Here is a 12653-nt window from a genome sequence, read left to right as displayed (position 1 = left end):
GGTTAATAGTAACGTGCATGATAGTGTGGTGGAATCTGAGATTTGTTTTGTATATATATGATACCAAAATTGTGGTAATTCGAAAATGATTTTTTTTAAGAAGCAAAGTACTTGTTCATACGTAGTACTAAATTATTAAAAATTTTCGTTACACATGAAACGTGAGAGTCGAGACTCGTGTATCATGATAACATCCCATGATTGTTACAAGGGTTTGTATTAGTTGCTTTTGTATAATTATAGTGACACTTGGTGGATGTGTTATTATATTAGCATCCTAGCTGGTAAGTTTCATTATGAAATATTTTCTTGAAACCGAAGGGAAGGTACAAGGAAAGAGAAGAAAAGAATGAGGCCAAAAAACAATAGTATAACATCCAAACAAACACACACGATGTTTTATTTTTGTTTTGGTCTCTTTTTCAACCCTATCAACTTAATTAACCCCACTTTTCATCTTTTCTCTAGCCTCATCCTTTCCCAATCTTAATTAATTAATAAATAAACAAATAAATAAAATCTCTTGTGGCTTTGTTTCAAAATTGCTTTCATCTCTTTCTCTTCATAAAGTTTAGGAGCCACGAGAGCAATGATTGTGCAAATAAGCACACAATGTTCCCACTAAGTCTCTCTTTTCTCTTGTTGTTGTGCCCCTACAAAACAATAACACAAGCATAGACACGTAGGTGAAGAAAGTTTGACAATTGAAAGGACTAAACGACCATTTTTTTTTTTGTGTGTTTATATTTCTTTTGCATTGTCAATCAACTCAAGCTTCCATAAATGAGAGGGGCAACCATAGATTGCTATTGATCTTGCTTTTGTAATTCAGGCATAGACCTTATGCTATTCATTAATGCCTACAAAATGCATCTTACCAAATTATCTTCCATATACTCAATCAATTCTTTCTACCCACCACCCCCATTTGAGTTGGAATTTCCCCCCTTATGAAAAAAATATCACAATGTAAAATTAACATTTTTTTTCTCCTTTTCTAGAGTTGGTAAGTGTGTGGATCTTTAATTGAAGTAATTAAATTCATGCAAACTTTTTATACATTTTGTAGAATAAAAATGTTGAAGGAAAACCGTACCGAATTATACATTTGAAATAAGTTCTAAATTGGGTAAAGATTAAAAAATAATCAACTTAAAAAAAAATACATAATCACATAATCTTAACATTTTGGATTATAAGAATCCTCAATTTATTATCTAGATCGAACTCTGGTCTAATTTAAGTATTTTTTTAATCTTTGAATCTTGGTGTGCAATTAGAATTTGTTCATATTCGAAATTTTGATAAATTTTTACCTCAATACGTTAAATTATTTTACTTGTCAAACAAGTTTTATATTAATATTTAAGTTGTTTTACTGTCAAAATGTGTTTGACAAGTCCAAAAATTAGATTAAAATAATTATATTTATTCATTTTTAAAGTTTGAACTAAATGTATCAAAATTTCAGACATAAATAAATTTTAATTTCACGTTAAAGTTTAAGAACTAAAACCATACTTAACCTTTGATTATATATCTTTCGTGTGAATCTCCCTTTAACAATAAATAGTCTTCTATGTGAGAATCACATTATTATAATAAAATAGCAGTATAAAAAGGTTAATTGAACTCGAGTTTTATTGGTATTGTATTTTTTCAGTAAATCTTCTCAAAAGATAGAAGAAAAAAAAAACTTATTTCTGCACCGTTGCCAAAAATTAGTTTTCTGAAAGTGTCTATGTAATTTGATTCCTAAAGTTTTGTCTAAGGAAACTTGAACAAACCATTTGAAGAGGGTGAAAAACTGTTTAGTTTTTACACATCAAAGAAAGTCCTCAATTTTCCTTCCTTCAATTCAACCTCTATCAGAAAACTAGAGTCTTAAAACTATGTACTTCACATCAGCAAAATCCTCAAGACGTTCTTTCGAAAGCTAAACCTAGACCACAATGCAGTTCATTAAAATAGGCAAAAGGAGAAGAGCTTTAATTTGAAGAAGTCACGGGCATTAATAGAATCCACAAAAATAAATGAACACTTAAAGCCCAAAGTTCAGTTCAGTAGCCGCATTAGTTGACTGTGCAAACAGGAGTATAATGGCAATGCCTCATAATACACTATAATACCAAGTGCTCCACACATGTTTATACTTCTCATTCCCGTTAGGTTTACAACATTAACGAAACTTGAGTTCAACCATATAAGATATTGATATTACTCTTAATCCATAACCTTAAAACAATAGATTTATATATCTTTATTCTTATATAATATTCTCTTTTTCCATTTCTAATCAATATATAATTTATACTCAAATTTGAATTTCTAAGAATTCCTTCTTCAGATCAACACACGAACACCACCCTTCTAATCATAAAACCCACCAATTAAAGAAGGTAATAATAATCAACATTTTACACCAAGTTAACCTCCACACAATCACATTTTGTTTGTACATAGAAAGGAGAAAGAAACTGCAAATATCCACATCAAAACTAACACAGATACTGATCAATTTCTGAAGCAAGAAGAGTGGAATCTTCTTTGCTGGATCAATATATGGTCCTACAAAACTATGCATTTTCTTTCTTTTGTTATATAAAGAAAAAGTAAGGATCTAATGTCAATTCATGGGATGAAGGGGAAGAAAAAAAATAAAAAATGAAAAACTAAGGAAGAGGTGAATTGAATAATCAGAGCATTAGATTTAAAATCAGTGAAATTCCACATCATTATTGACAGCCTGGCCAGCTATTCTCCTTCCCCAACCCTTATAAGAGCATCCAAAAGAAACCATTCTCCAAAACTCTCTCTCTCTCTCTCTCAATCATCCTTTGTTCACTCTTCTCCTCTGAGGCGTGGGATTTGGCTTTCATTACTGTCTCTCTCAAAACCATCAAGCACTCATCAACACTCATGTCTCATTTCTTTCTTCCTCTTTCCTCTTATGTCCTCCCACAGTGATTTGCAAACACACCACTCTCACACTCTTTTTTTTTTTTGGAAACACAGCCATGGCCTTGTCCTTTCTCACAATCATTTCTTTCTCCTCATAATTTCTCTCTACTACAGCTTTTCACAGTGCCACTATTTGAAGCAGACAACAAAGGCCAAGTAATTGATACCCTCCAAAATCCCCTGTTCCACCCCTCTCTGTTTTTCCTCCCCTGTTCTCTATAAAAAACAGAATGGACAAGTGGGACAATAAACCATCAAGAAAACAGCACCAGAGAGAAAACCCTTCTTTCTCTTCCACTCTACTTGACGTTATCTACCGTTCCATCGACGAAGATCAAACGGAGGAGAAGGAGGAGGAGGAGCTCATCTTTTACCGGGAAACCATGAGGAAGCAGAAACAGAGCAATTGTTTCAGAGAGGAGAAAGCTGAAGCTGAGAAACTCAACTCTCGCAGGGCCAGGAAGGTGGAGAGTTGGATGGAGAAGAGAAGCTCCGAGAAAGTTCTAATGGGGAGAAACTCGTTGACGGAATTCGAAAGAAGAACGCGAAGCAATTCAATTTCGAACACTCTCTCCATGTATTCAAGTTCAACCTCTTCCTCTGAGTCAAGCTCTGTTGGGGGCTTCTCTTCTTCGGAGTCAGAGTCCTTCTATGGAGTGCAGAGGCCAAAGCCAATCAAAACCAGTGTTTCTGATAAAACCAAAACCAAAACCAAAACCAACTTCGACGCCGCACTTCACAATCACAGCTTCCGGAGCCACTCTTCTCAAACCCAGAAGCCAAAGCACGAGAATGGTTTCGGCAAAACCAAGTCCAAAGCCTTGAAAATCCTTTACGGCGAGTTGAAGAAAGCAAAGCAACCCATTTCACCGGGTGCAAAACTCGCTAGCTTTCTCAACTCTCTCTTCACTTCAAGTGGGAATGCCAAGAAAGCAAAGGTTTCAACAACTACGACATCATGTCGTCCCGTTCCGATTTCGGTCACAACAAATCGTGCAACTGATTCTAAACCAGCGGCACAACAGCCAGGCTCTACGTGTTCATCAGCATCTTCTTTTTCAAGGTCTTGTTTGAGCAAAACCCCTTCTTCAAGATCAGGCGCAAAAAGGTCTGTGAGGTTTTGCCCAGTGAGTGTTGTGGTAGATGAAGATTGTAGGCCATGTGGGCACAAGAATGTTTACGAGGGTGAAGGAGATTTGGTGGCTTCCAATGGAAAGAACAGGAGTGAGGAACTGAGACTGCATGTCATGCAGGAGAGTCGCAGGGTGGAGGAGTTAGCAAGAGACTTGCTGAAGAATTATCAGAAAAAGAACGAAGTGGAGTTTGATGCTGTTATGCATTATGCAGATGAAGATGAAGAAGAAGATGATGATGATGATGTAGCCAGTTGTTCAAGTTCTGATCTTTTTGAGTTGGATAATCTATCAGCAATTGGGATTGAGAGGTACAGGGAAGAGTTACCTGTGTATGAAACTACCCATTTCAGTACCAATAGAGCCATTGCCAATGGCTTCATTCTGTAATTTTGAAGGTGAAAAAAAAAAGTGGGGTTACTTTTTAATTAGAATTAAATGGTGTGGGGGTTTACATCAGATAATAAGATTTCTCCTTTAATCTAGTTCTCTTGTGTTTCTTAATGATGTTTTTTGTTGGTTATTTTAGCATTGTTAATGGTTTTGTGGTTAAAATGTTCACCTCATGCAATATGATTGAAGAAGAGAGAGCAACGTTTGTTTGCACGAGAAATGGGGAAAAAGGGGTGAAAAAGCAGTTAAAGAAGAGGAAGAATATGAAGATGAAGTTGAAAGCAAAGGCAGAATTTCTACACTTATTCATGGCAAGAGAAAAGAGGGCTTTTGCTTTCTCTCTTATGTGTGGGGGCCCCTTTTGCTTGAAATTAACACTATCTTCATGCATCTCATATGCGTGGGAGCAATAGTCAAAAAGTGCCTATGTTAATCTAATGGGGATATGAGATCTTTTTTAATTTTTTTTTTTTAATTTTCTCTTTTAAAATTTCAAAATTTATATTTTACTTAATGATCCGAAACCATTTTTTCTTTGGGGGGTAAAATCACTCGGCATTGTTAATTTTAGAGGCAGCAAAAAAGAGGTCAAATGATGGGTTTAATGGAAAAAAAGGGTAGAGGTATAAGGCATGGTCTCCAAAGATGTGGACAAAAAATCTCTTCTTGGATTCTCTAAAACCTTCATGTCAAATTGGTTGGCTTCTAAGCCAAGACCTTGTCCCTGAATTATTTCAATACCTCAAATATTGCTAATCATCTCTCTTAACTTCAACCCTAAATCACTCTCTCCTTTCTCTATGTTCCTCTTTTGTTTCATACATGTTTCTAATTTTTTCTTTTTGTCTCATACCCTTCAATGAAATAAATAGATCTCAAGCCAAATTTAATCTTTTCCCCTTTAATGTTCCAAGTTCATTCATCATCCTAAGCATTCCATGGTTCCTATGTCAAAAAGACTATGAGGTGGGAAAAAAAGAAGAAAAAAAAACTTTATGGGGATTCTCACATTATCTTAAACAAGGGTGAAAGAAAACAGGAATGTTCAGATTTGGACTCAAAACTCTGATTTACTCTTTCTCTTTCTCTTTTGTTCTGTCCCAAATGAAAATTAAGTTATCTATCTCCTCCTTTATTCTTCGAATTAAATTAGCATGAAAAGCACCAGCCATGATCGATGAATATAGAAAATGTTTAATGTGGAAAGAAAAAAAGTTTGGAGGAGGAGGAGGAGGACCACTAAATCATAACAGTGTGATATGCTAATTGAGTTGAAAGGGTTTAACTAACAGATTTTGAAGGGAAAAAAAAAATGTTAGGGTTTGAAAGCTAGGTAGCTATGTTGGACTGTAGGAAAAGAAAAGGCTATGCTATGGTTTAAAGTGGCATAGGCGAAGAGTGGGTTTGTAGGGCGTGGCGTTGTCGTGGACCTGTGATGCTCTAACCGCAATTGACAAAACATTAAGAAATTGATTAGTGAAGGGGATTTGGCATGCAACTGTGTAATTATTGCCTTAAAAAAACACTCTGTAATCTAATGAAAATGATTTGTTTCAAATTTAAACACCATGAACTGTTACTGTTTTCATATGGTTGGTGAAGTGGGGGAGTACAGCAATCATAATATATACCAGATAGTTGGTGTCAAACCACCAAACCTTCTCCATCCCTTGGATTTCAAATTATCACACCAATCTTCCTTATTCCCTTCAATTTTTTTATTAACTCTTCTCACCGTTTCTTTTCCTTTAATCAGAATTAAACCTACCGATATATTTTGGAATAGTTTAATCAAAGATAAATTATATTTTTAAACTTTCACATGAAATTAAAATTCGTCCATATATGAAGTTTTGATATATTTTGATCACCAAACCTTAAAAATGAATGATATAGTATTTTAACTCAATTGCGTTAATTGTTTTTTAACATGTCAAACGTGTCACATGCTAGCTTTTATAAAATATTATATTATTTGACACGTTCCTGTTTCAAAATATGTTGGAAATCCCACATTGACTAGAGATAAGGTCAATATATAAGTGTGTGCAATCCTCATCTTACAAGCTGGTTTTGTGGAGTTGAGTTAGGCTTAACACTCCACTTCTATAATGGTATCAAAGCCAAGTTAGAGTCTATCATAACGAACTTTTTTTGACATTCTGTTCCACCTGTTATTAGGCCGCTAACGGACCACCCACTAATTTATAGTCTTACGCACGAGATGAATACACCTCGGCATGAGGGGATGTGTTGGAAGTCCTACATCGACTAGATGTAAGGTCAATATATAAATGGGTGCAATCCTTATCTTACAAGCCAATTTTACGGGGTTGAGTTAGGCTTAAAACTCTACTTCTAACAATATCTGGTGAGAAAACATATTTGACATGTAAAAAAAACTAATGTAATTGGATTTAAAAGATTATATCTATTCCTTTTTAAAATTTAAGACAAAAATGTATCAAAACTTCAAAGATGAACGAATTCTAATTTCACATCAAAATTCAGAAATTAAAAATATGTTTAACTTTTTAATCAATTTAGTGTTATATATATATATATATATATATATATATATATATATATATATATATATATATATATATATATATATATAAAATATGAATACAAAACTCATTTTATAAACTTATTTTACAAGATTGAGTTAAACTTAAAATTTCGGAGATTTAATTATTATATGAAAACATTTTAAAAGATATTATAATATTATTTTAAAGGATCTAATGTACATTTGATTAAGAAATTAAATAAGAAGTATATCTTTTCAACTTATGCAAAATCTTTCTACACAAGACCTAGTATTATTATATTTATACTAATAAATAACGCTAAAATGACATTATAAATCGTTGCATTATTTGATTAAAGTTTGCTAGAATTTTGATTATTAGATATTAGTCTAAATTATTTTAAAACTACGAGGACATGAAATATTTTTTTCAAGTCAAATTGATGTTTCTTATTAGGAAGTTTGTGTAGAACTAGAAAAATAAATGGAGTTGGGTTGTGAAGTGAACTAAAACGGAGAAGATAAAAAAAAAAAAAAAAGAGATGAAAAACAGAATGAACCTAATTAGAAATGATAAAGGAGAGAGTATATATTTGTGTAATGAGTGGTGGGTCGAAGCTCTTGAAGAGTGTACGTAAGTGGACATAATGGTGAGATTCTTGCTTTATTTTCTACTTAAAAAGATTATTAGAGTGAAAAACAGGATCTTTCAAAATGATTAAACTTGTAATATCTTATCTTAGCTTCTTTTATCTCTTATATTTCATATCTTATGTCTTGCTCTTTCATTGCATTACTTTAAGATCTTATCATAATGTTCAATATTTAGGGGTTGAGGACAAGACTCTTAGATTTTGCCATGATACACATCAACAATCACCATGGTTATGGTGAAATCAACTCTTTCATCAACAAAAGGAAGAACACAAAAAGTTTGTAGGGTAGAAACCGTGCCAAAACCTAAAACAATATTATTTTCAATGTTCTTGAAACTTAATACAAATCAGTGAAGACAAAGGAAGGAACGTATATAAAATTAATTTAATCATTTTTAGTGATAGTTTAGCACGCGCAAGAGGGAAAAGCAAATGAAATCTTCAAAACTATGTCTTAAAGACAAAAGCCTAAACCAATAGGGAAACAAATTAAAAGAGAACAAAGTGATTTGGGAGGGGAAACAAGAACCTCCAAAAGAAAAGGTTTCTAAAAGAATAGAGTATTTGTTGTTATACAAAAAAATTCTTATATTGAAATAATAATATCGTGCGTGAAATAAGAAATTAGTGGGTGATCCGTTAGCGATGAAAGTTCGCTAGGATAGGCTTTAACCAGACTCTGATATTATAATAGAAGTGGACATTAAGTCTAACTCAACCCCACAAAATCGACTTGTAAAATAATGATTGCACTCACTTATTTATATATATATATATATATATATATATATATATATATATATATATATATATATATATTAAATTGACTTTATCTCTAGTCGATGTGAGATTTTCAACAAAATCTTTATACATTATTGACAATTTAAATTATTGATACAAAATTAGTTTTTGTTATTTTGAGATATGTGAAAATCCGTGGATTAAGAGATTTATTTATTATATCAAGCAAAAATATCATAAGCAATAATTACAATGCAAAACTCGGTTAAAAGTAAAATTTTTTTAACACTATGACGCGTTCGTTAGAACAAAAATTAACATTGACTAAGTCTAGTAAGTTCAAGTATTGCAAAATGAATTAAAAATTACAAAGGTAAGAATGTCATTTAGAATTCTTTCATTTTATTATAATATTGAATTAAACAAATAGTTTACACGGTCAACATGAATTCATATTCTACCCATACTTCGAATTTGATGGACTTGTATACCTACTTTTATTTTATTTTATAATTATGACAAATTACTATTAATAGAATTAGTTACTTAACGACCAAGAGATAAGACGTACCAACTAAGTTGTATCACATCTTTAATATATTATTTGATTATATATACCTTATAGGTAATTAAAAATAAACTGCTAATAACTTATAAATAAGTTTGTTTTTTTATATGATTAATTAGGTTTATAAGAAGAGGTTTCACCGGAGAAATACAACACGAACGAGACTGGAGTCTAATCACATAAGGCCTTAATACTACTCTCAACTAAAAATCTTAAAGCAATGGGTTCATGAGTCTTTATTCTTATATAGTGTTCTACTTTCTTATTTCTAACTAAAGTATTTAGACTCACATTTGGATTCTTAACATTATATTTATCTTTTATTAATATATAATAACCTCGTTCAAAAAAAAAAAAAAACCTGTTTCAATATCGTAATCAATTTCTAATATTTGCAACACCTCAATTCAATGGCAAGAGTTCTAACAACTATAGTACACAACTTTATTTTAGGAGATTGAAAATTACCAACCAACAAATTTAACAGTGTAATGTTGACATTTGAGTAGAGATTAAAAATGGTACACACAGTAAAAATTAACACAGATTATCTACAAAACATGGAACAAACTCATGATAGATTGACATAAGAAATTGAATACCCTTAAAGAAACAATGATAGTAAAACACGTCACGTTTAATAAATTATTAATGAGTATAACTTATCAATGATGTAAGGGATATGCTTTACACTTAGTGGTGAATCCATATCCACCTCCCTGTTAACATCATATTAAAGTAACTTGTTTCTATGTTTTTAAATACTTTTAATTATATTACACCCAATTTTTCGGGCTAACTTTTATAAAAAATGAAACTTCTCGTATTCTTAAATTATTGAATTAGTTGGTATCACTAAAAAGAATAATTATTTACTGTAGCAACCAATTTATAAACTGAGAATTATTAGTATTTAAAATAAACACTAATGAGACCTGACTCCAATTACATAAAACATTGACACACACTTAACCCAAAACCTTAAGACAATGAGTTTATGGGTATTTATCCTTATATAGTGCTCAACTTTCTCATTTTTAGCTAATGTGAAACTTAGACTTACACCTGAATTCCGAACAGAATTAGTGTAATGACTAATTACTTTTTATTTTTTTTAAAGATTAGAGAAAAGCATGAGCATAAATAATGGGAATGAATGTTGGAGAAAGCATTTGTCCCTCTAAACTAAGCACATAATCCAACAAGAAACACTACAGATAGATTTTGGTGTGAAGAATGGTGTGAGTGGGAATAGCGTGGCATTGTTTTGCTGGGTATGCCACTTAACCACCATGCACGAACCACTCATGCACGGTAAGATAAGTGTAGACCAGTTTATGTGGCCATTGAAGTTACAGGACTATACATGCACGCAAGTGGCTTCACCACTGTATTCTCCATGTCCAGAAAAAGGGGACCAAATAGGGTCAAATAAACTACCATCGGTTTCTTCCTTTTTCTTTTAGAACATACCAGATTAAAGGATTAATTTGGCACCACAGTCTGTTAGATAATCTCCTTAATAATTACTTATTCATATTTCTCAAAATTATGTAAAACACAGCCTGTGATGACCTTATCAATATGATTGGAGATTGTCATTTTGTGTTTTATGATTTTTTCTTTTTTTCAACAATCATACATGTATATATATCGTGCTAACGACTAAATATTTATGGATAGAATGTCAAAATGAAGACCTTTTTGTATTTGAGGTCTATTTAAAGTGAAATTTATACAAATAAATTTGTTCATTTTTTTTTACGAAAAAAGATAAGTTGTTAGGATGGAAGACAACATTACAGGTAAAGTCGTTTTTCATGTCAGTTTCTTTAGTCAGGTAATATTTCTGGGAATACTATGTGAAAAATAGTGTGATGAACAATGTTTTGTTGTTTATTATTTGTTTGATCGAAATAATAATAATATTGCGTCTGTGCGGGCTGTTCAACGATTATGAGATGACAAACAAAGTTAGATGGATCGGGATTCACAAATCAAATCTTCATTCTTTTTATTAGTTTAAAACAAAAAGGAAACAAAAGTATTCCCTTTATTTATTCCATTCCTCCTACACACTAAAATTATCAGCATCTCACAACTTTCTTTCTTGATGATAAGAATATATTTCATGGATTTCATAATGAGACACGAAGTTTCCTGCTTCCACTACGCATGCATGCACATGCATGCATGCTTCCATGTATGTGTGTCAGCTGTTCATGCTGCATACATGTAATTTAATACAATATATCACCAACACCAAAATATGTTTGCACCCCACATATGGATATACTCATAAACATGCATGCGCAAACCACTTATCCAAAACAGTTTCTCAATCATTATTCATTACTAATAAATTAATTGCAATTACTCATAAATTCTTCTCTATGTACATTTTAATAACCCAATAATTTGCATCACAAAAACATATATTTTTAGGGATTTTAGTTCTTTCTTTTCAAAATAAAAAATTCTAAATTTTACATTCTTTAAAAGAAGATACAGAACAAATTGAAGTTACCCTTTTTAGTCAACCAAGTCTCACCCTTGGTTGTGTCTCTCTAATTAATGTCTTCTTTTTCTTCTTTTCTTGTTGAACATCGACAATTCCTTTGGCTTGTGCTTGTCCAATATCAATGTGTTCTGAAGCATAGCCCGTGGAACCAGGGCGCACCAAAAGCAAAGATAATATATATACAAAAATTATAAAGAAAGCACAGTAATATTATAACTTCCATTTTTTATTTTTATTATTTACTTTCTGACGTGATTTAGTGTAAATAACTGATTAATATATCATCACTATTTTAAAAAAAAATCAATAACTCACGTTAAGTTAATAAAAAATAAACGATAAGAGTTAAAATATAATTTTTCTTAAAAAAATAAACTCTTTCCCTACTCAAAGTAAAGAAGGACCGTTGAATGTGTATATAAAATAGAAATGAATAAGATGACATATGTGGTAGATTAGATTATGTTCACACACATTGAACGGTTAATATGTAAGTAGGTGTACGAAAAAATGATTCACATACAATTTGGATTCAGAAGTTGAAAGGTATAGCTTAAGCTTCTTTTTTGCTTTTCTTCACTTTGCACCCACACGTGATGAAGTGGCCCCACATGTCCCAGAAGTGTCGCGCATGCACACGTGTGTTCTTTCTTACCTTCACCGATCCCATTGAGATCCTCTATCTCTAACCAAAAGCAAACAACACACAAATATCAATATAATAATAATAATATTATGACATGATGCACACATTCATCACTCATTCTCATCCATACACGCCAACTTCCATTATTCAAAACTCTCATGTGTATCGCTGCATATATCTTTCAACATGTACATACGTGGTTAACGATTATGATTAGTTTTGATGTACAATTTTACACTCACACCACATGTATGAACCATATTGATTTAGTTTAAATAGATTGTTATGTGAATGGGTTTACATGCATTAATGGGTTTAAAGGGTAGTGTGTAGGGGTCCTTCCCCTTTGATTAGTGTTGCTCCCCTTCTGCCTGGCAAGAAACACCACTCTAGTGCTGACACTTGTGTGAGATTCCCACGTGTGCCACTATCACCATGTTTGGTGCTGCAAGTGCCTTATTTGATTTTGACAGACAATATCTATATACAATTATGCGTTCA

At 32.1% G+C, this 12653-nt stretch overlaps 1 protein-coding gene across 1 annotated transcript; it reads left to right on the top strand.

Moving 5' to 3' along the window:
- Positions 1-2769: 2769 nt before the first annotated feature.
- On the top strand, positions 2770-4579 carry LOC114165038 (protein BIG GRAIN 1-like B). Its single transcript, XM_028049663.2, has one exon. The coding sequence runs from the start codon at positions 3192-3194 to the stop codon at positions 4482-4484; it is 1293 nt and encodes a 430-aa protein (XP_027905464.1). The 5' UTR covers positions 2770-3191; the 3' UTR covers positions 4485-4579.
- Positions 4580-12653: the final 8074 nt, after the last annotated feature.

The sequence above is a fragment of the Vigna unguiculata genome, chromosome 10 (genome assembly GCF_037176805.1).
Source record: "Vigna unguiculata cultivar grain cowpea cultivar isolate G323 ecotype 2 chromosome 10, ASM3717680v1, whole genome shotgun sequence".
In the NCBI taxonomy this organism is placed as follows: Eukaryota; Viridiplantae; Streptophyta; class Magnoliopsida; order Fabales; family Fabaceae; genus Vigna; species Vigna unguiculata.
The sequence above is the reverse complement of the archived record's forward strand: the minus strand, read 5'-3'. Positions and strand labels throughout refer to the sequence as shown.

Bases quoted from the DNA above. Each gene is read 5' to 3' on its own strand.
- LOC114165038 (XM_028049663.2), top strand. From the start codon at position 3,192: ATGGACAAGTGGGACAATAAACCATCAAGAAAACAGCACCAGAGAGAA.